The sequence below is a fragment of the Echeneis naucrates genome, unplaced genomic scaffold, assembly GCF_900963305.1.
Source record: "Echeneis naucrates unplaced genomic scaffold, fEcheNa1.1, whole genome shotgun sequence".
Lineage (NCBI taxonomy): Eukaryota > Metazoa > Chordata > Actinopteri > Carangiformes > Echeneidae > Echeneis > Echeneis naucrates.
Window position 1 is genome coordinate 1470219 of NW_021780167.1, and position 21920 is coordinate 1492138.

Genomic DNA, 21920 nt, shown 5'->3' on the forward strand with positions numbered 1-21920 from the left:
AAAATTGTTAAAAATGTTCTTGATCCAGAACGGCAGTATCCCTGGCAGGACTGGATGGCGAGCTACTTGGCCGAGAACGAGGAGAGAGACGCATACAATCTGTGTGCCATCCTCCCCGGAAAAGCCAGAAGTCACCTACCCGGCTTCTACCAGGAGGTACTTGAGGCGTGGGGCAAAATCCTGCCCCATCTCTGGCCGAAGTGCAGTAACAAAGAGCACGTGCTGCAGTTACCTCTCCTTGACTGTCCTTTTTTCTTGTGTGAGGGAACGGTCCTAATCAGCGGTGCTATGAGAGCTGCTGGTTTGACCAGGGTGGGTGACGTAGTGGATGGGAGCGGTTTGTTCAATGGAAATTTAATATGTGACAGACTGAAAACAAAGAATGTGATTTATAGAGAAGAAAACGTTAGAAAATTAAAGGGAAAATTTGAACAGGCCCTCGACCCTACATGGAGAGTTCTGTTAAAACAAAAAGAGAGGGGAAGCGGAGCCGCCCTTCCCCGTTTACAGTGCAAACTAAAAGACAAGGCCAAAGACTTTAAGGAGTTAAAAACAAGGACCTGGTACCGGTTGCTCATTCAACACATCCAAAGTTCCTCCCACAGCAGAGAAACACTGGAAGACAGCTTACCCGGACATGGACACCACTACAATATGGACATATTTGGACACATCTTCAGCAGGTAGAACCAAAGCTTCGCGATGGTTGTTTTATGTTTGTTTGTTTTGCACTCAGTGTTATTGTGGCTGTGTGTCTCTCGTTTTAAATTTGGAGTGGTTTTTGTTTTCAACATGTCTGTTAATATACGTCTGTCCTTTGAATGTTTTGTAAAATAAGATTTGTGCTATATTTTTGATAATAAAAGAGAAAAAAGAAAAAAAAAAAAAACTTTGTCCGATCTCTGAAGCTAAGCAGGGTCAGGCCTGGTTAGTACTTGGATGGGAGACCGCCTGGGAATACCAGGTGCTGTAAGCTTTTCACTCAGTTTCAACAAAATAGGATGCACAGCCGTCTCACTTTTATGTTGTCACTGTGTCATATGAGGTAAAGAGAGGATTCCAGAGAACTATAGTGAAGGTACCAAGTCACGAACGACCGTTCTTATCTTCAACATGCTCATGTACATGTACTCTTAGTCCATTTGGTATATACTTCCAGCAGGAAGAAAGGAACAAGCGCAGGCGCTGTCTGAGACCTCTAGATAGCAGCTGGGCTTTTCAGCTTGGTGCGATCCTGCAACCAATTCAGAAATGTACCAGGTGTAAACTTTCATCCGGGGGGCTGGGGGCTCTCTCAGGATGAGCATACTCAACATTCAGCCTGGTGTCTCAAAGCGTTTATGAAATATTAAGAAAAGGGTTAGGGTTAGAGAGCCATTACATTACAGAGCCATGCTGCAGAGACGTAAAAGGCAAATTAAATGAGAAAATAGAGGGCTCATCAGCTGCATTTTTAGCAAACTACTGCCATGTAACGGAAGCATAAAAGCATTGTGCCAGGAAATAGCTATAAAGTCTTCATGTTCAGCAGATGCTAAACGCACATGCGTTCTTGAAAACATGGAAATGTAAAAGAGACACCAAAGCAGGAAATTGGACATAATTGGAACTTTAATGACGAAACAATGACATGAAGAGTCTGCATTTGAAATACAGCAATGTGTGTTACACATACGGTTTCCTTTTTCTTTAATTCTCAACACTAACGAGGAACAAACAAAGATGCTTCGTCTCCAAAAAGAAAACATGAGGGTAAGCACTCTTCACTGAGATACTATAGCTACATCATGAGTACAATCTTCACTATATTTAAAGAGAAGGAAATCTGCTTGTTGCATTTCAATGTGCATCTTTCTTTTATTTGTTATTTATTTTTAGAAAATAAAGACAAGATTGGTGGTTATTTTCCTAAAACAAGTCAAAGTGCGTGTTCTCAGATGTGAGACAGGTAAAGATTGTGATTGGCACTGCCAGAATGAAGGATTAAACATGTAACACACAGTCGAGCTGAACACTGCTGGTTTCTCTAATCAAAAAATTACAAAAAGGACAAAGAAAGCTGTGTTTGGAGTCTGCAGAGGAGGCCAAGAAAAACAAAATCATTAATCACAAATTAAAGTGTAGTTGGAATATAAAGACAATCACTAAATTCAATACCCATGCATCTGGTTAAACAAAGCTATTTCCTAATATAAACAATTACCAAGTTTGCTGCAGGGTTTCCAGCCAAAGGTGTGTAAAGTTAAGTAAAGGTCACTGAGTGCTTTTATATCACAATAGAGGAAAAAAAAAAGAGTTCTCCTTTAGAAGAAATCAGGATGTCTCTTAACCACAGATGGTTGCAGTGGCTTACAACACTCGGAGGCCAAGGCAAAGCCAAAGATTAGTCCGTCATTTTGCAGGCACTTGCCATGGCTTTCTGATCGCAACGTGCTTTTTATGTTTTCAAGGCTGTCCTAACATAATGCAGGCACCAAAAGAAAATAATTGTGGATATACAGTAGGACAATGCTTTGGGTACCACATAGAAAAGCCTAAAGGCTTCTAAATCAAGGCAAAAACTTTAACATCAGGGAGCATTAATAGTCAGAGATGTCATCTGCCTCATTTAGTGGACAGAGGGGGAACTGTTCCAAAATACTCTGCTGTAGGAGGTCCCACGTCCTGAAGTCCAGTTTGGTGAAGGGGAGACTCTTCAAAATACCGTTTTCCAGCTCCTCTACATATTCTTCCATCTGGTCATAAAGAGGGCTTGGTGAAGTGCAGAAATTGTCTTCGGGACTGTCCTGTAATAATACCATGCAGTTGCTCTGATCTTCTTCGCACCCAGTACGTTGACTCATGTCATAGTTATTTGACATTTTGTTATCATCCTGATTGATTTCCTTCCCACTCTGTTGATCCATGCTATTGTTGTCTGACACTGTGTTGATGTTCTCAACATTTCCATATCCACTGTGTTGATCATTGTCATTTTCACCTGATGCCGGCTTGCTAATTTCGCCATTCATTTCAAGGGGCCTTCTCACGGTCCTGATAGGCTCCAAGCAAGCTTTGGTGTTTGTCAGGATGTCCACTGGGGCAAAGTTGCTCTGGGTGAGTTGACTGAATGGCACCGACTCTGCCATCACCATCTCCTCAGAGACTGTCTGTACCATGTTGAGGCTCAACGTGTCTTCAGCCCCTCTTCTGTTTTTGTTCAGGGAGAGTTTCTTGCTAATATTGACAACGATAGACTCAGTGTCCCTTTCACTAGATTCAATGTCTATCTCTTCCTCAGAAGCATCCTGGCTCTCTGTTCCCCAGACATGTTCACAGGGACTCTTGGATGCGTTTACAGGAGACTCAAATATCACTCCTCTGGGTGCAACTGGTCTGAAGTGTCTGCGGTGAAGGCTGGTACGTGCTGAGGATTTGAGCTCTGGCTGTCTCAACATATATTGTTGGACTGACTCAGGCACCAGGATTTCATGTTGCTTTTTGCTGGGCAGTAAGGCAGAAAGACTTCCAGGTAGACAGGACCGTATGATTGGCACAAGGCAGGTAGGTTTAAGCGCAGAGACAAAATCCTCCAGTTCTTGATAAGATGAGTGGTCAGAGTAGGGCACCACGTGGATATTGGGATGGAAGGAGACCAGAGGCCTGCTGGTGGGCAAGATGGCCAAGGTAGGTTGATTTTTGTTCCATTGATGCATGGAGGCACAACAGATTTGGGACTGCTCCACTGCTTGGATACGCCCAGCACCTTGGTCGGTGGTGAAAACATCAGGCAGTTTCAGAGCTTGCAGGGTCTCCATCCTCTCAAAGCTTACTTCGATCCAGGTTTTGAACTCCATTGCCAGTTCTACTAGCAGAGACTCCTTTCCCAGTGCATACAGACCTGTATGGGAAGCAGCAAAGACAGCAAATAATAATTATAACAAGGGACAAGGAGAAATATGTATGTAGTGAGAGAAAAAGAGAAGACGTCAGCTATCCAATATGGACCAACCTTTGGTAGCTTTTTGGCATTCTTGATCAAATAACTCCACATATGCTGGTGATTGACAATAGAAAGCTGTGTCGAAGAAGAGGTCTATACAAACTTACCGATGACAACATTGTGGTTTGGGTGGTTGCGAATGATTTCTTTAATTTGTTGAGTGGCTCGCTGTCTGGATGGGAGAGTGCGGTTGGGATCACAGTTGGCGTTGTCTAGGTACAGGACATCAATAGTGCTGTTTGTTCTCAAGCAAGGCTCACGCAGCATTGTGGGAGTATATCTGAAGTCGCCTGAAGTGAACAGGGTGTCACTGATGTATACTGATTCCCATATTAATTAACTGCATGTGTTTCCATCAAGACAAAAACTATGACGGTGAAAAAGGACAAACTAAACATAACTTCTCAATTTTGTCCTACAACTTAAAGATTCAGATAAAAATGTTCTGACACTGACCAGTGTACAGTATAGAGCCAAAGTAGCCTTCAAAAAGAAACATGACAGCCCCTGGACAATGATTGGCATCTATCAGGGTAACCGTCAGTCTCTCCTCGCCGATGTCATCCAGCGGCAGCAGGTGTGGCTCACTCAGCTCCAATGGATGTATCCACTGCTCATTCACCTGACCGGAAAAAGATACGGTCAACAGAAGGGTTTAAAAAAATACCGTTAAAGTTCACCATTATCCACTCGAGCCCATACGTGAAAATGTTCCTTTTAAATTTATTCAAAGTTTCACATAGTTTAACAAAAGTATGTATATGACATAGAAATATATTCTACAACTCCATAACATCCTAATGAAGTAACACATAAAAAGACTTCAGTCAACATTTTTCTAATGGGCTGATGTTGTCAATCATAAGTTTCAAGTCTTTTAGTACAACGTCCAGCCATTATCTACACACTGCGTGTGGCTGCCACGTGTGTATCAGAAATGGGCAGATGAATGACACTGAGGATGGAGTACAGAGCAGGTCAGATCCACTCCTCAGTTCCTCCAGAGGATTTTTCTGCTTTAAAGAAAACACAACATTTCTTTTTCTCCTTTGCATTTGTCTTCCGCCTGCTTATTACCTCACATATACTGAAGTAATACACATTTTGAATGTTTGCAGCAGTAAATCAAATGTGTATCACTTCCCATTAGTTTCCTTTGTCCTGAAATGAGCCTCTAGTATATTTCTGATGATGGAGGTGTCTGTCCATCCGGTTTGGTAAATACTGAGGTGAACACTCTCTTCTTATTTGTAGATAAATATAATAGAGAAAAATATGAAGTTAATATTTCAGATAGGGAAAAGAACCCTTACTAAGTCTGGGTGATAAAACGGAGTCAGTGAGCCCAGCAGGTTTCACTGTGTGTTTTCATGATGACAGCCTCACCTGCAGCTTGAGTCGCAGCAGGCCGGCCGTGGTGGCGGAGCAGTAGATGGCGCGGCCGCTCCAGGTGGAGGTCAAGCCCACCGTGTGGTCGCTGTGCATGTGGGACAAGAAGAACAGGCGGGTCCCGGGACACTTCCGGACGTGCCAGAAGTCCACGGCGAGCGGGGTGTGCGGGATGACCTCCCCGTTCACCGACATCGTCCCCGGCGTCTCTGGATGTCCAACTCCGGCAGCGAGTGATTCAGGCGGCGGCAAGTCAGCTGGTGAAGCGCTACTCATTTTAGTTAGCGACTCACAGACGGCCCAGCTGTGGAAGCGAGCAGGGATGTTAATGTGGGTTTAATGTGCATATCACAGTAAAAATCGCTGCCTTCGAGTCGACGATACTTTGGCGCAACTTTGCATCTAAAATTAACCAATAAAAGCGCTGACGTTGCTAAAGTGGCGCTAGTTAGCATTTAGCAGGTTTAGCAGCCCTTGTTGCTACGCGACACTTTAATATTATTATTATTTTTTGAACGTTTTGAGGAATTCCTGCCTTTAACTCCCTGCTTCGTAAACGGCGTGTCAGCCGGCGTGCTTTCAAACCTGCAGAAATAAAAACAGCACACCCCATTTATGTTTTCAATTTGACTCCCGACGCCTCTTCCGTCCGTCCGGCTTCTTCGGCTGGCGGTGTCCGACTCATGTCAGCATCTGCTGCCGCCTGCAGGCCACCATTAAAAGTTACAAACACCACCTGACGGATCTGGTTCAACTCTAAATGACATTTCTGACATGCGCTTCAAAATTTGATCTACTGTAGTAGTTCAGATATCAGACTGCATACCTGCTATACTAAGTCATCACTCATCACTATGAAATATGACTTAGTAGATTCTTAGTAGTCATCTTACATTTTCTGACTTCATTTTGTTCCTGCTTTTCATGTATTTAAAACCTTTTTTGAATTATGGTTTGTGAATGCCTATGCAGCTTAGAAGATATGAATACAACCAAACTCCTTTCAATCAGCAGGAATTAATAGCACAAATGTGTCCTTGGACTATAATGTAAGAAATGTTGAACTTTATTTATACAATACATTAAAAATAACAAAAGTTGACGAAAATGCTTAACAGTAAGAGTACAACAGGAAGGCAACAATACACAGTACATCACGAGAAAAAGTTGTGGTAAAATCTTCAAATTCGTAAAATAGAGTAAAATTATTGAAATACTATAAAGTAATAGAACAATAAACATGTGTAATAATGGTATTCTGAACCCAGAGGCAGGTCATTACACTGCAAAAACTCAGTCATCCCTGCTTTTGAGCCTGGCTTTTTGGGAACTCTAACTGGAGTATGGCGTGTGTAGTGTGGAGTTCAGGAAAGTCAAACAAAGTTTAAGTTTGTTAAAAAGCAAATGTTGCATTTTTCGGTCATTGACTGAAATATTCTCTGCTCTCCACAAGATAGAGCCAAGAGAAAGAACATCATTGACAAAAACTACAACACACTCTGCTGTTTTACAAGCAGAGTGTGTTAAAAGTGTCAACTTTTCAACAACTTGCGCAAACTCAACAAAATAACTTAACCCTGATCAACAATACCATTGCAACCTATTTTCCCTTCTTGGCCGAAATCCCCCATGATACATTCAAAACCGAATCTGACAATATTCACTGGACCTCTGCAACTGCTAAAACCATCTTTACATATTGGTGCACGCAGTTAAATTTAAAATCTCAATAAAACCTAATCCGGATAAAGCAAAGCATTCTCAGTTTCCCCTTACTGTAAAGACAATAACTCCAACCACTAAGATTTCTGCATCTTTTATTATTCCTCCTAGTACTATTACGCAATCCCTCACTCGGATAGAACGCGTTAAAAATCAACTAGCTACAGACTCTAATGTTCTTAATTTATCCTCCCTCTAAACATTGTCAATCTCTGAAAAGAATCTACTTGAACGCGGACTTTCTTTTATTCCTCGTCCTCATAAATACGACTGGGAGGAACTCCGTAGGGACATCCACAACTATCACAGACGCATTAAAATTTTGGATTATTTTCATAATAAACCAGTTCATAATTCTCAAGCTTTCACTGATCCTTCCAATTGGGAACCTCTATCACTACAAATTCATCCACAAATACAAAATTTAATCACACAGGACCAGAAAGCTTTAAATCGCTATCGACCACCACCAGACATCAGGGATAACTTGACTAGATCGGAACGTGTAGCTCTAAAAAATTTAATTAAGAACCCTAATATAATAATAAAACCAGCCGATGAAGGCTCTAAGGTAGTATTAATGGATAGACATCAGTATTTAACTGAAGCTAATAGACAACTATCCAATACCCTACACTATAAACCTATCTCAGACACCATTCAAAATAATACTCAACTACAGGTACGTAAAATTATCCACACTTTATACGTTAAAAAAATTATTTCCGCCAAGCAACGGAATTTTCTGTCTGGTCCCAATACTCCTAGACTCAGATATTTTTACCTTTTACCTAAAATACATAAAGATCCCGACACTTGGACTAGTCCCTACGAGGTTCCTCCCGGTAGACCAATTGTATCAGACTGCAACAGCACTAGTTACAATGTAGCCCGGTACATCGAGCATTTCTTCTTCCCACTTTCCATTAAACATCCAACTTACATCAAAGATACGTATCATTTTTTGGAATTAATTAGACCCCTCACTGTCCCTAAGACTACCTATTTATTTACAATAGACATCGACAGTCTTTATACAAATATCAATACAGACCTGGGCATTCAAACCATTCAATCCATTTTTCAAAAATATCCAGATCCTAAAAGACCTGACGCAGAAATCTTAGAATTATTAACCATCTGTCTCAAAAATAACGACTTCATCTTCAATGATCAACATTATTTACAGGTGCATGGTACAGCAATGGGACAACGCTTTGCTCCTTACTATGCCAATATTTACATGAGCGAGTGGGAGCGTGGAGCTTTGGCCAAATGCCCTTTAAAACCTCTATTTTTTTTCTGTTATCTGGATGATATCATAGGCGCCTGGCCATATGACCTAGATTCCTTTTCTGAATTCATTTACATTCTTAATAACCATCATCCCACCATCAAAATCAAATCCACAATAGATTTACATCAGATAAACTTCTTAGACACAACAGTCTTTTTTTCATCAGATAATAATTCCAATTTTAAAAGATTGATGACTAAAGTATATTTCAAAGCTACAGATACACACGCACTTTTACATAAAACAAGTTATCACCCCAAACACACTTTTTCAGGGATTATAAAATCCCAAATAATCAGATTTTACCGGATCTCTTCTCGTCCACAGGATTTTCAACTAGCAGTTCACACCTTATTTACAGCTTTGAGAAAAAGACATTACTCAAAAAGATTCCTGAGAAAAATAAAAAACTCCACCTTGGCCTCCCTCGCTCCCACTCGCTCTAGTATGAATAATTCCATTGAGATCCTGAACTCCACTCGTCAATCCTCTATCACTTTAATACCCGCCGCTGGCTCACAAGCTCAACCTCCCTACCGGAAACAGATTTCACATCCGTATCTCTCTCCCTCCTCCTCTCTCTCGGTTCAGGGCCCCCTAAACCCTCTGGTTAATGGATTACAAAAAATCCTTCCTCTCACTTCAACCTTCTCCCATAGAATAATGGGTCTTCATAAACAGATTAAACAGAATTTCAGGAATATACAGCAAGATCATGTACTTTTCCACAATCATAAAGCAATTTCTGCCTTCAAAAAAAATCCTAATCTTCAAAACCTTTTAGTTAAATCTCTGTACAGTTCACATAGGAAACCTTATACACCTCCAGAACTTCATTACTATAAGAATCGAAAATTCATTAATAATCCTCACAACAATAAATCCTCTCCATCTTACGGCTCCTTTTCATTGCAGGATGCCAACATTATTTACATTATTACCTGTACTATCTGTCAGAAACATTACATAGGGGAAACTCAGAATGCACTAATTTATCGACTACAACAGCACCTCCGTAATATCCGGCTCAACAATATCAAAACACAACTGGTTTTACATTTTCAAACCCACCAGCTAGAGAACCTGATCATTTCGGGTCTGGAGACCGGTCCCCTTTGGACTCCTGGACAGAGGAAGTACGCCGGACGCTCCTGGATCCAGAGGCTGGGAACTTTGACAACCTATGGCCTGAATGAAACCTGCTAAACTCGCTAATGGTCTAATTCTGCCTTGATTCCACAGACCATCTAACAACAAACCCCCTCCCCCCTCATTTTTTTTTTCTTTTTTAATAACTAGACCTAACTTCCCAGCCCTAACCTTAACCTTTCTGATGAATTTTAATTCAACCTTTACTACACCCCTAACCTTAACCCTCAACCCCTTCCTCCCCTAACCTTAACCTTCCCCCCCCTCCCCCACTACCCGCCATCCTCACCCCCACCCCCTCTCCCCCTCCTAACCTTAACCTCCTTCCTTTTCCCCTAACCTACATCCCTTCCATACTCTTAACCTTAACCCTTTCCTCCTCCTTAACCGTCTCCCCCTCTTAATCCAAACCCTAACCATAAACCCCCCCCCCCACTACCCGCCACCCTCATCCCCACCCCTTCTCCCTCTCCCTCTCCTAACCTTAACCTCCTTCCTCTTCCCCTAACCTTAACCCTTTCCTCCTCCTAACCTTAACTGTCTCCCCCTCTTAATCCAAACCCTAACCATAAACCCCCCCCCCACTACCCGCCACCCTCACCCCCACCCCCCCTCCCTCTCCTAACCTTAACCCCCTTCCTTTTTCCCTAACCTTAATTCTTTCAATACCCCTATCCTCAACCCTTTCCTCTTTCTAACCTTAACCGTCTCCCCCTCATAATCCTAACCTTAAAACCCCCCCCTTTCTTTCTTTTTTTTTTTTTTTTTTTCCTCCCCCTCCCAAAATGAACACAGGCAATTCTATTAGGACCCAACTACACTTGCATTGAAAATGGGATCTTAACGGGATTGATAATTCAATAAAGTTCCTTGATCAGGCTTTTGCCTTCGCTTATGCCCTTTGTGACTGCTGATATTTCATGGTTGAATATTAAGTTCCTCTGAGCTTCTTCCAGCATTATTAAAGTTCTTTTATCCTCCTCAATTCTGAATGATTTTATATTAACCTCTTTATTTATATTAATTCTATATCAGATTTACTTTTGTTTTACTGTATTTATACTAATCAACAAATGTATTTTATTCCCATTCCTTCATCTATACTTATATTTCACACATAGGTACAGGGGAATTTCTTCCTTTATATATACATATTTTTATATTTATATATATACACACACTAGATATTCACTGTATATAGAACCAATTAAGTTGATGCACATGGTGTGTTCCTTTTTCCTTTTCTGTACCTTATGATTGTGTGTTTTAAAGTTTTTCTCTTATCAAAGGAAGGTTGGAATATTTGTTAATTTTTTTTGCTTGCGCTTGCATTTTATGATCTTATATTTTCCAGTTAATATATCCTGGAACTTTTGCATGTTTTACCAATAATTTGTATGATTTTGATGTGTTTTTTTTCCCTTTTTAACATTCTACTCTATCTTTATTGCTACATTTTCTATTACATAGCACTTATACACATCTTAATTTAATAATAAGTTTCCTTGTAGTTTATTAAATAATTCATAGTCCTATTTATTATTTATTTATTTATTTTTAATAATAGTTTAATTGTTAAATTATCGATATGTTTATATGTAATTTTTTTTTTTTCTCTCCTTTCCTTCCCTTTCCCATTGCTGATTATGAAAAAAATTCCTTGGTAGGCCCGTGCAATTTTAATCATATCATGATTTACAAACCCAAACCCTAACCCCCTAACCCTAACCCTAACCCTCAAATTTTGACGCCTAACCCTAACCCAAATATGCCTTGCTAATGAGAACCTAAGTTAGTCGTTTGCCCGCTGACCAACCTAAACCCAAGTGAATAAGTAAAAATGCCCGGGAAGAGAAATACCCCAAATAGAGGCCAAGAGAAATAATAGGGAGGGTGGCAGTGCCGAGGTAAAGTTGACTAGGAAGGATGATGTGAAGCTGATGGCGAGGGGGGAAGTTAAGGAAGGAGAGTGAGGAAAGGAGGAAGGAAGGAAAAATGAAAAGGGAAAAGAATGGGAAATGAAGGGAAGAGAAATATGGGAATTGATAATATAAATTAGAACCTAAAATATGGAATAAAAACAAATTGACACAAGGGGAGGATTAAAATCTTTATTAAAAACCAATCTGGAGTGGGATAAGGAAGAAAAATTCATTAAAATACAATTAAGTCACACGGGAATCATAATTAATCAAAAATGCGCGGCACACCATCTAAAGGCCTGTTTTTGAGGGTTTTAATTTATCGTTTTTTATTTTAATTATAATTTAATTTAAAATATAAAATAAAAAAACAAAATCTTACTTGGAGAGGGGGTCCGGGGACCCCTGGGAAGTGCGAGTGCCTCAGGGGACATCCCTTTACCGGGATATGCCCCTTTCTTACCTCAAATCTAACCCTAACCCTCAAATGTCTAATCGTGGTAATCATCCCTATTCCTAACCCTAATCCCCTAACCCTAACCATAATCCTAATTTGGCCCTAGTCTTAACCATAATCTTAATCTGACCCTAACCCTAGTCATGAATTAAAATTTGGCTCTAAATCTAACCCTAATTGGTAGTATTTTATTAAAAAATTCATTAAATAATTATATAAATAAATACATGATTTAATTGAATTATACTATTAATACATTTAATTGTTGAAATGCAAATTTATACCCAAGAAATTTGATTAAAATGTATATATATAAAAAAAAAATATATATAAAAATATATAAAAAAAAAAAATTTCAATATGAAACAATAATTATATTAAAAATGATATATTGGTTAATTCCTAATAATTTTCCTAAAAAAATATATAAAAAATGGTGTTTATAGGGTTAAAAAAGTTAAAACATTAAAAAAGACGATTGACGAACTTTAAAAAATAACCGAATAAGAAACCAACTCGGAAGAGTATAAATAGGACAAACCACAGAGAGCTCATTTCACTGTTGGTTTTCGGAGGGACAACATTCCAGCAATTAAAACCAGCCATTCTTTTTTCTTATTTTATGATAATTATTAGCTTTTTTGCTAATTATCTTTTAAGTGTGCCTCGCCTGAAGAAGACCCCTGCGAGGGTCGAAACGTCGCGTTTAGGCACACTTTTTTCTTTTTCTTTTTCTTTTTTTAAAAAAAATATATAAAAAGTTGTAATTTCATTTTTGATTTTCATTAAAAAGACAATTTTTGAAAAAATAAAAAGGACAGTTTTTTTTCATTTTGAATTTTATTTTAAAAAAAGACAACAAATACAACAAAAAAAGAAAAAAAAGAAGACAATAACAATGGGACAAGGCGGTTGGACTGAAGTCCGATATGGTCGCCGCCGCCAACAGCCTAATCGGGTCCAGTGGGGAGGAGCCACCAGGTGGACGGACGGTGCCACTTCCACCCCCTCCCAGGGGAGGTGGAGATCTCATTTCTTCAAAGCACCTAACCCCTAACCCTAACCCTCTAACCCTAACCCTAACCCGAACGCGCTGGTCCTGGTCCCGTGTCTCTACGACCTTCCGTTCCCGAGATATGGACCCTAACCGTTAGTTAGTTAGCTAGCTGGGGAAGCACCAAGAAACGACAAGACCCGCCTTTATGCAACAGCACACTTTTTTGGAAAATGATCATCTGTACGAACCAGGGGAAGAACTTCAGTCCCCCAACCTAACCCAGACTCCATGTCTTACTTCTCCTGTAACATCGGAGTGGATGACTAAATAACCTGACAGACACAGACTCGAAACGTTACCCTGTTAATGAGTTTTATGTTGATTATTATTTCAGTTTTTATTTTTATTTAATTTAATTTTAAATATAAAAATAAAAACACTAAATATCTATTTGGGGAGGGGGTCCGGGGGCCCCTGGGAAGTGCGAGCGCCTCCCTACACAAAACCTAACCCTAACCCTTCCATGACCACGACATTGACTTAGTGTTCTGTCAGTTTGAGGACGTTTTAAGACATTGTGTCAGTGACAGACATGCCCCCTAAAGAAGACACCACGTGGTGGAGGGGAAAGCACGGCTTTCAGGTTGGCTTCTTTCCCAGCGAGTGCGTGGAACTCATAAACGATAAAGTGCCACAGTCCATGACCAACTCTGTGCCAAACCCAGCCTCCCCCTGCTCTGGCCTGCAGCCTGCTTCTTGGAGTCTCTTCCCCCCATACTAACAGTAACCTAACCCCTAACCCAACCGAGACCTGGCTGCCCGCAACCTCCTAATCAACAGTAACCTGGTCTGCAACCCTAACCCTTACCAACCTCACGGGGGTTGTCTCTGCCGGCCTAAAACCCCCACCTAACCCTTACCCTAACCCCAGTTTGTGGTGTACCAGCTGAAAGTCAAGATTCACACCTCTAAACCCGCAACCACACGGCGGGAAGACAAATTGATGACATTTGTCTTCCCGCAGCCACTACCCTAACCCTTTACCTTATTAGCATCACACCGGTGAAGCCAGCAGACGGAAAATCACGCTGCTGAGATTTGGGAAGTCCAGAAATGGAGGTATCAAGGAGAAGAATCCTACAAAAACATCTGGAGCAAGGTGGTGCATGATAAGGTCTATTATACATTTTTTTCTTTTTAAGGGGAATCAGTTGATTTTTATGTTACTATTTATTTCATTAATTATTATTTATGTATTTATTATTAATAATTATTGATGTATTATTATTAATTATTATTATTTATGTATTTATTATTAAAAATTATGTATGTATTATTATTAATTATTATTATTTATTATTTAATTTCAAATAATAAATAGTAAAACCTCGCCAGGTTTCTTGCGGGGCTGCGGAGCTTCAAATGTCCCAGTGACACTAAACGTCCTCCTGACGGGGCAGCCAAATAGTGCACTACATCAGCAGATGTGCGAATGAAGGGTTAGGGTTCGGCAACCCTAACCCGAATTAGTGGGGATAGAGCTTGGTTCCATGTCTCTATCACCTTCCTATCAAAAGTTATTCAAGAATGTCTAATCGTGGTAATCTAAAAAAAACACAAGAACAAATTTGAATCTAAAAAGACGAACATTAAAAGACTTAACTTAAAATTACCAAAGCCAAAGTAGGCGGAGTCAGAGAGAGTGTAAAAGCTCGAACACCAGCAGCTCTCTCATTTTTGTCTTTGTTTTCTGGGGGGAAGGATGTGTGCCAGAGATGAAGAAGAGCAAATTGGCTTGAAACGTTTTCAGCGGCGCTTCTGCCCCCAGAACCTGAGGCTAGAGATGGTGTTACTCCGCCAGCATCCACTGTCCCGGTTACAACAGACTATCCTGGGGATACAACAGGAGTGGCACACTGGTGTGTTTTATTGTTTTATTATTTATTTATGTATTTTATTATTAGTTATTATTAATAATTATTATTATTTATGTATCTATTAGTTATTGATTATTATTAATTGTTTATTTATTATTATTAATTATTATTTATTTATTTATTATTATTTATTATTTAATTTCAAATAATAAATAATAAAACTCTTTCTTTGGGGAGGAGACTGGGGGCCCCCGGGTAGTGCGCAGTGTCCAAAGAACAAAACAGCCAACATCAGCATGATCCTGTCGGAGGCCATCCGACGCATCCACAATGGAGACTCCATGTCTTACCTCTTCCGTAACATCGGAGTGGATGACCCTAACCCTTACCCATCCTACTTCAATGCAAAGAAGAAAAACAACAAGAAGACAATAACGATGGGACAGGGCGGTTGGACTGAGGCGCAGTATGGATGCCGCCGCCGACAGTCCGACCAATGGAGGGTCCAGGGGGGAGGAACCACCAGATGGATGGACAGCGCCAAGAGTGTAGAGGTGAGCCAGGTTTCTTGCGGGGCTGCGGAGCTTCAGAGGGAGGTGGAGAGGCTTTGTTATAGGGAACGACAGCTGCAGAGGAGAGGAGCATCGATCTCTGTTTTGGACACACCAAACTTCGTCACTGTCCCCGTCATCCTCCTCGTATTCCCTCCAATGACCAACTGAACTAAACCAATCTGAAACCTGAGAAAGTCTACCTCCTTAAGGGTGTCTTACACCTACATCTCATTTCCTGCGTCTTGTCAGGTTAGCTCAAGCAAAAGGGTTCTTGCTTGTCGTGTGTTTTTAAAAAGAACAAAGGTCCACTACGGGAGGCACAAACTCCGCCCCCCTGGTGGTCCATTTTTTGTGGGGCAAGGGAGACAGGAAAGTTGGGGGATGGACCGTGCATTTCCGGGTCCTCCTAGGAGGACAACGGTTCCTAATCCCCTACTTAACCCTAACCCCCTAACCCTAACCCTAACCCGTCTAATCGTGGTAATCATCCCTATTCCTAACCCTAACCCTAACCCCTAACCCTAACCCCCTAACCCTAACCCTAATCCTAAATCTATTAAAACCATTGGATTACTAAAGAAAAAAAGAAAAAACTAAAAACCGCAAATTGGAAACCTAAAAACTACGTTCGGTAAAAACAAAACTTAGGAACAGCCAAAGTGGGAGGAGTCAGGGAGAGTATAAAAGGAGAAGCGCTCCAGCTCCCTCATTTCTTTTTTGTTTTCTGGGGAGAGCACACACCTGAAGCCTGAGGAAGACCTGAACCAGGTCAAAACGTCGCAGTGGTGTGTGTTGGGAAGGCCTATTATGGGGAATTATTTCTTTTTTGATTATTTTATTTGTTTTTTATTCTGACTTAATTTAAATTAAAATAAATATAATAAAAAAACAAAAAACAAAACACAACTCAGTATAGGGGACCAGGGGGTCCCTGGGAAGTGCGAGTGCAACAAGGGACCATCCCCGAGGGGATGATGCCCTTTTCCTTTCCCAAACCTAACCCTAACCCTAACCCTGCACCAACAGCACACTTTTTTGGAAAATGATCATCTGTACGAACCAGGGGAAGAGCTTCAGGCCCCCAACCTAACCCAGACTCCATGTCTTACCTCTTCGGTAACATCGGAGTGGATGACCCTAACCCTATGCTTCACGGGGCTGGATGGAGTGTGCACAGTTCATGCCACCGCCCCCTTGGTGGCATGTCCTCTTTTCTTTCCCTAACCCTAACCCATCCTACTTCAATGCAAAGAAGAAGAACAACAAAAAGACAACAACGATGGGACAGGGCGGTTGGACTGAGGCGCAGTATGGATGCCGCTGCCAACAGTCCAACCAATGGAGGGTCCAGGGGGGAGGAACCACCAGGTGGATGGACAGCGCCATTTCCACCCCCTCACAAAGGGGGTGGAAATTTAATAATAATATAACCCTAACCCTAACCACATTCAAGAATGTCTAATCCTCAAATGTCTAATCGTGGTAATCATCCCTATTCCCTAACCCTAACCCTAACCCTTCCATGACCACGACATTGACTTAGTGTTCTGTCAATTTGAGGACGTAACCTAACCCCAAACCCAACCGAGACCTGGCTGCCCGCAACATCCTAATCAACAGTAACCTGGTCTGCAACCCTAACCCTTACCAACCTCACGGGGGTTGTCTCTGCCGGCCTAAAACCACAACCTAACCCTTATCCTAACCCCAGTTTGTGGTGTACCAGCTGAAAGTCAAGATTCACACTTCTAAACCCGCAACCACACGGCGGTAAGACAAATTGATGCTATTTGTCTTCCCGCAGCCACTACCCTAACCCTTTACCTGATTAGCATGACACCGGTGAAGCCAGCAGATGGAAAATCACGCTGCTGAGATTTGGGAAGTCCAGAAATGGAGGTATCAAGGAGAAGAATCCTACAAAAACATCTGGAGCAAGGTGGTGCATGATAAGGTCTATTATACATTTTTTTTCTTTTTAAGGGGAACCAGTTGATTTTTATGTTACTATTTATTTAATTATTTATTATTAACTATTATTATTTATGTATTTATTATTATTAATTATTTATGTATTATTATTAATTATTATTATTTATGTATTAATTATTATTATTTACTTATTTATTATTATTTATTATTTAATTTCAAATAATAAATAGTAAAACCTCGCCAGGTTTCTTGTGGGGCTGCGGAGCTTCAGAGGGAGGTGGAGAGGCTCTGTTATAGGGAACGACAGCTGCAGAGGAGAGGAGCATCGGTCTCTGTTTTGGACACACCAAACTTCGTCACTGTCCCCGTCATCCTCCTCGTATTCCCTCCACTGACCAACTGAACTAAACCAGTCTGAAACCTGAGAAAGTGTACCTCATTAAGGGTGTCTTACACCTACATCTCATTTCCTGCGTCTTGTCAGGTTAGCTCAAGCAAAAGGGTTCTTCCTTGTCGTGTGTTTTTAAAAAGAACAAAGGTCCACTACGGGAGGCACAAACTCCGCCCCCCTGGTGGTCCAGTTTTTGTGGGGCAAGGGAGACAGTAATCATCCCTATTCCTAACCCTAACCCTAAACCCTAACCGTAACCCTAAATCTATTAAAACCATTGGATTACTAAAGAAAAAAAGAATAAACTAAAAACCGCAAATTGGAAACCTAAAAACTACGTTCGGTAAAAACAAAACTTAGGAACAGCCAAAGTGGGAGGAGTCAGGGAGAGTATAAAAGGAGAAGCGCTCCAGCTCCCTCATTTCTTTTTTGTTTTCTGGGGAGAGCACACACCTGAAGCCTGAGGAAGACCTAAACCAGGTCAAAACGTCGCAGTGGTGTGTGTTGGGAAGGCCTATTATGGGGAATTATTTCTTTTTTGATTATTTTATTCGTTTTTTGTTATGATTTAATTTAAGTTAAAATAAATATAATAAAAAACAAAAAACAAAACACAACTCAGTATAGGGGACCAGGGGGTCCCTGGGAAGTGCGAGTGCACCAAGGGACCATCCCCTAGGGGATGATGCCTAACCCTAACCCTAACCCAAATTTAACCTTTCAACCCTAAATGTGGAAATTCGACCCCAAATACAACAAAGAATCCCAAAATGCGATCTTTTATATTTATTTATGACAAGAAATCGGGTCTCGTTTGATCCCTTTACTCCAGATCACCCTTCCATAACCTGAATTACCTTTAAAACCTATCCTCATTTTGAGTTACGTTTGTTTAAATTTATGTATGTTTGGATTAATATAATTTCTTGTTGATTTATGGATTCATTTATCATAAAAACATTTTTTTCTCAATTATCTTACCTCAATTTGTATGACACACAGGGTGATCTGCAGTATTTGTTTTATTTGTTCAAGGTTTCTGTAATAAAATCTTTCATAAACCATATGTATATATGTTGTATGGAAAAATACTTACCTGATTATTGTACATTTTTGAATGTTTTTACCCACCTGTAAATAATCTTACTGTCCCTCGGTGAATGTACACTCTGAACCCGGATGTTGTTGTTATCTCCTCCCTCCCCCTGGGGGCAGTCGGCAGTTACTAATTTCCTGTCCGCGACTTTTGAAATTTAAATGTCATTGGACTTTTGTATTTCCCTGCCTGTCCACAGCGATTCAACGGAGAACAACCCATAACAGGTTAATATCATTTGGTACATTCGTTTTGTGTTGTACGCCTGAAAAAGGTCTAAATAAAGACCGAAACGTTGCGCGTCATTTTGTATGTAGTGTCATTATTATTTTTATCTTTTTCCTCATTAGTTATCGTTTATTCATAAAAGGCTAAAGCTAACAACCGGCTTCCTTTTTTGAACATAAACATCACTCACCTTGCCTCAATTTGAGGTATTTTTTTATTTTTTTTCATTAATTCTCTATTTCACACACATACAAAATGTACCAACACTGCAGGGACGAAGATTGGACTGTAGTCTGCTACCGACGCCGCGGACGGTGTGTCAACCGATTTGGTTCCCCATTGGAATTCGTGTTCCCCCTCGAAAAGCCATGTTAACTGACGCCGCCCACAGGACCAAACCAGAACAACTGGATATACGGAAAGCTAAGTGGTACAAAAATTTAGAAGACTTGAGTGAGATTGCAGCGAAAACAAGATTTCCATGTTGGTTTGAATATATGTTATTTAATTTGGTACTACCAGTCATTGATTGTAATGAAAAAGAGGTAATTGCAAAATCATGATTTCGATTCATGATTTTCGCGCCTGTTGATTGGTTTAAACTTTTGAATGAATACATAAATACCATGCTTTTGTGTTGAATTGTTATTTTGTCAATGCCACAGTTTAATTTTGATCATCTCAATGACATTTACGTAGGCCTATATCCTTTTTATGGGCACGTCCTATCACAGATAATGGTTAGGCTTTCAGAAAAAAATGTTCAGTGAATGGATCATTGATTTGGGTGACCATAAATGAATAAGCTTCATATTGAGGTCCAAGATAACGGAAGGGGGTGTAGGCCCTCTCTAATATCAACATCGGACATACAAGCAGAAAAAAAATGACAATAGGAATATAGATACAAGTCATGTTACTGCTGGAGTGATACCAGGAACAAGTGACTCATGTCGCCTTCTGTGCTGCTTAGATCCTTTGAAATCTTATAAATCAGAAGTTATTATGATTAACTATTATGACTAATTATTCTGCTCCTGTCTGTGTTGTCTGTTAAAGACAACACAATCGCCACCTGGGCATGGGCATAACTTCATTACCGAGGCCATATCTCAGGTGTTCAGAGGCAATAAATTGAGGTGGCCAGCATGGGCGTTTCATGTGCGTTCAAAATGGACAAGCGTATGTTTGACGAGCTGGTCAACTATAAGAGAAATGGTTCCTATCCTGTCGGGATATCAAAGGAACAGAAATATGTTATTCGCAAGCGCTCCGCCCGTTTCCAAATGAAAGGCAAGCAATAATATGATATGTAAAAAAAGATTCCCTGATTGCCAGCTCTAACTCTCTGACAGGGCAATAAAGGCAAACTAGGAAATTCCAGGGAAATGTTGAAGTGCCACGGGACCCGGGGCCCGTCGTCCGTCGCCCGTCGCCCGGACGAGCAACCCACGTACCGTCCTGCCATCGAAAGACTACAAACCGTAGCTCCGGTCCAAAAAACGAAAACACCGTGAGAGACAGAAAAGTCTGGAGATTCCGAAAGTCTTTATTTGAATGAAAAACTCCTTAAAAGAGACGCGTGTCTCCTTTTCACGGTTTGGCCGTGAGCTCGAGTTAAAAATGAAAATGTGGGTGTTTTTCACAGCGCTCTCACTCTAGTTAACGAGCGGCTCCACTCTAACTTTGAGGAAAAAGTCATTTGTACTGCTCCTTTGAGGGCTCATAGCGTGAAAAGTTTACGATTTAGGAGAAAACGGGTTGATGTTCTGGGAAGAGCACAAGATTTCCTCCGTTTTAAAGTTTGAATAGCATTTCTACGTGGAAGTATGACAGAGCTACTCGACTGAGAAAATATGTGACATTTTGAGGCGATTTTTCGTCGGCTCCCATGCATTCTCTATGGAAAATTTCGGCTGGTTTTTTGGGAATAACTTTGGGAAAAATCGGAAAATCTTCTCGCCAGAACTTAGCACACTATTCCCGATCGAGCCGCACGTTTTGATATATATATTGTTGGGTTTCAGCGGTACGACCCGCATTAGCTGCCGAAAATCTGACGGAATAATAATTCGTAAAATATCACTCTTTATAAAACCGAAAATAATAAACCTACAAATACCTTGCCACAATGTACGGGTATTTTTTACATTTCCAGAAGAGAGAGACAACAGTCAAAGTTATACAGTAATATATATATATATATAGTAAGCATAATGTCCATCTATATCATCATATTTTAATGTCTAATAATCTAAAAATCTAAATAATCAATCTATGTCTAATATTTTAATGGATCTAATAATTATAATTATAAATGACACCTCTTTTATCTATAACCACGGAGAGTTTTTGAAGCAGGGACCAGATTTTTTTCACACTATTAATCCAGGAAGATATTCCAGGAGGAACAGAAACAATATTACATTGGAAAAGAGAACAGATCTTACGGTTCTTTTTACAGCCATATGGGTTGAAGCATACTTTGCCAACTGGTGAGCCAGATACATCAGTAAAGGGAACATCAAGCACAGAAACAGAGATCAGCCAACACACTGATAGTTTTATTATGACGGTGAAATTAACGTAGCCTGGGCTACTGCAGTTAGCCCGGTGTGACTTTTTTCCCATTTCGCTTTCAGTACATCCAGCTGTGTTTTCATTTGCGTTTCTTCCGTAAGTACGCACGGTAACATAGCAACCACGCACGACTCGGTCGTGAATCAGCGTAAAGGGGAACAGGAACCTGGGGGGAACCAAATCGGGTGACACACCGGCTCCCTCAGACCGCCGCGGCACCTCAACGCACCGCCAAACTTTCCACCGGAGCTATGCAGATGCAGTCCGTGGAACTCGCCCGAGCTGGCAGGACTCCAGCCGCGGACTCCGCCGCATCCCCGGACCGAATCCTACCGGACAGGATCGCC

The 21920-nt window shown here is 40.7% G+C and overlaps 1 protein-coding gene across 1 annotated transcript; it reads right to left on the bottom strand.

Moving 5' to 3' along the window:
- Nucleotides 1-2579: 2579 nt before the first annotated feature.
- Nucleotides 2580-5669, bottom strand: LOC115038359 (5' exonuclease Apollo-like). The gene is made up of 4 exons (XM_029497218.1): nt 5369-5669; nt 4439-4604; nt 4090-4272; nt 2580-3880 (listed from the first exon to the last, which is right to left on the bottom strand). Exons 1-4 carry the CDS (start codon nt 5645-5647, stop codon nt 2580-2582), a joined length of 1929 nt encoding a protein of 642 aa, XP_029353078.1. The 5' UTR covers nt 5648-5669.
- Between the last annotated feature and the right edge of the window lie 16251 nt (nt 5670-21920).

What these genes read in the sequence shown, in the direction of transcription:
- LOC115038359 (XM_029497218.1), bottom strand. Translation starts at nt 5,647, where the DNA reads ATGAGTAGCGCTTCACCAGCTGACTTGCCGCCGCCTGAATCACTCGCT. An exon ending in TGGCTCTATACTGTACACTG is followed by an intron (nt 4,273 to 4,438) that starts GTCAGTGTCAGA and finishes TGTTCACTTCAG; the next exon opens with GCGACTTCAGATATACTCCC. An exon ending in AAACCACAATGTTGTCATCG is followed by an intron (nt 3,881 to 4,089) that starts GTAAGTTTGTAT and finishes CTTCCCATACAG; the next exon opens with GTCTGTATGCACTGGGAAAG.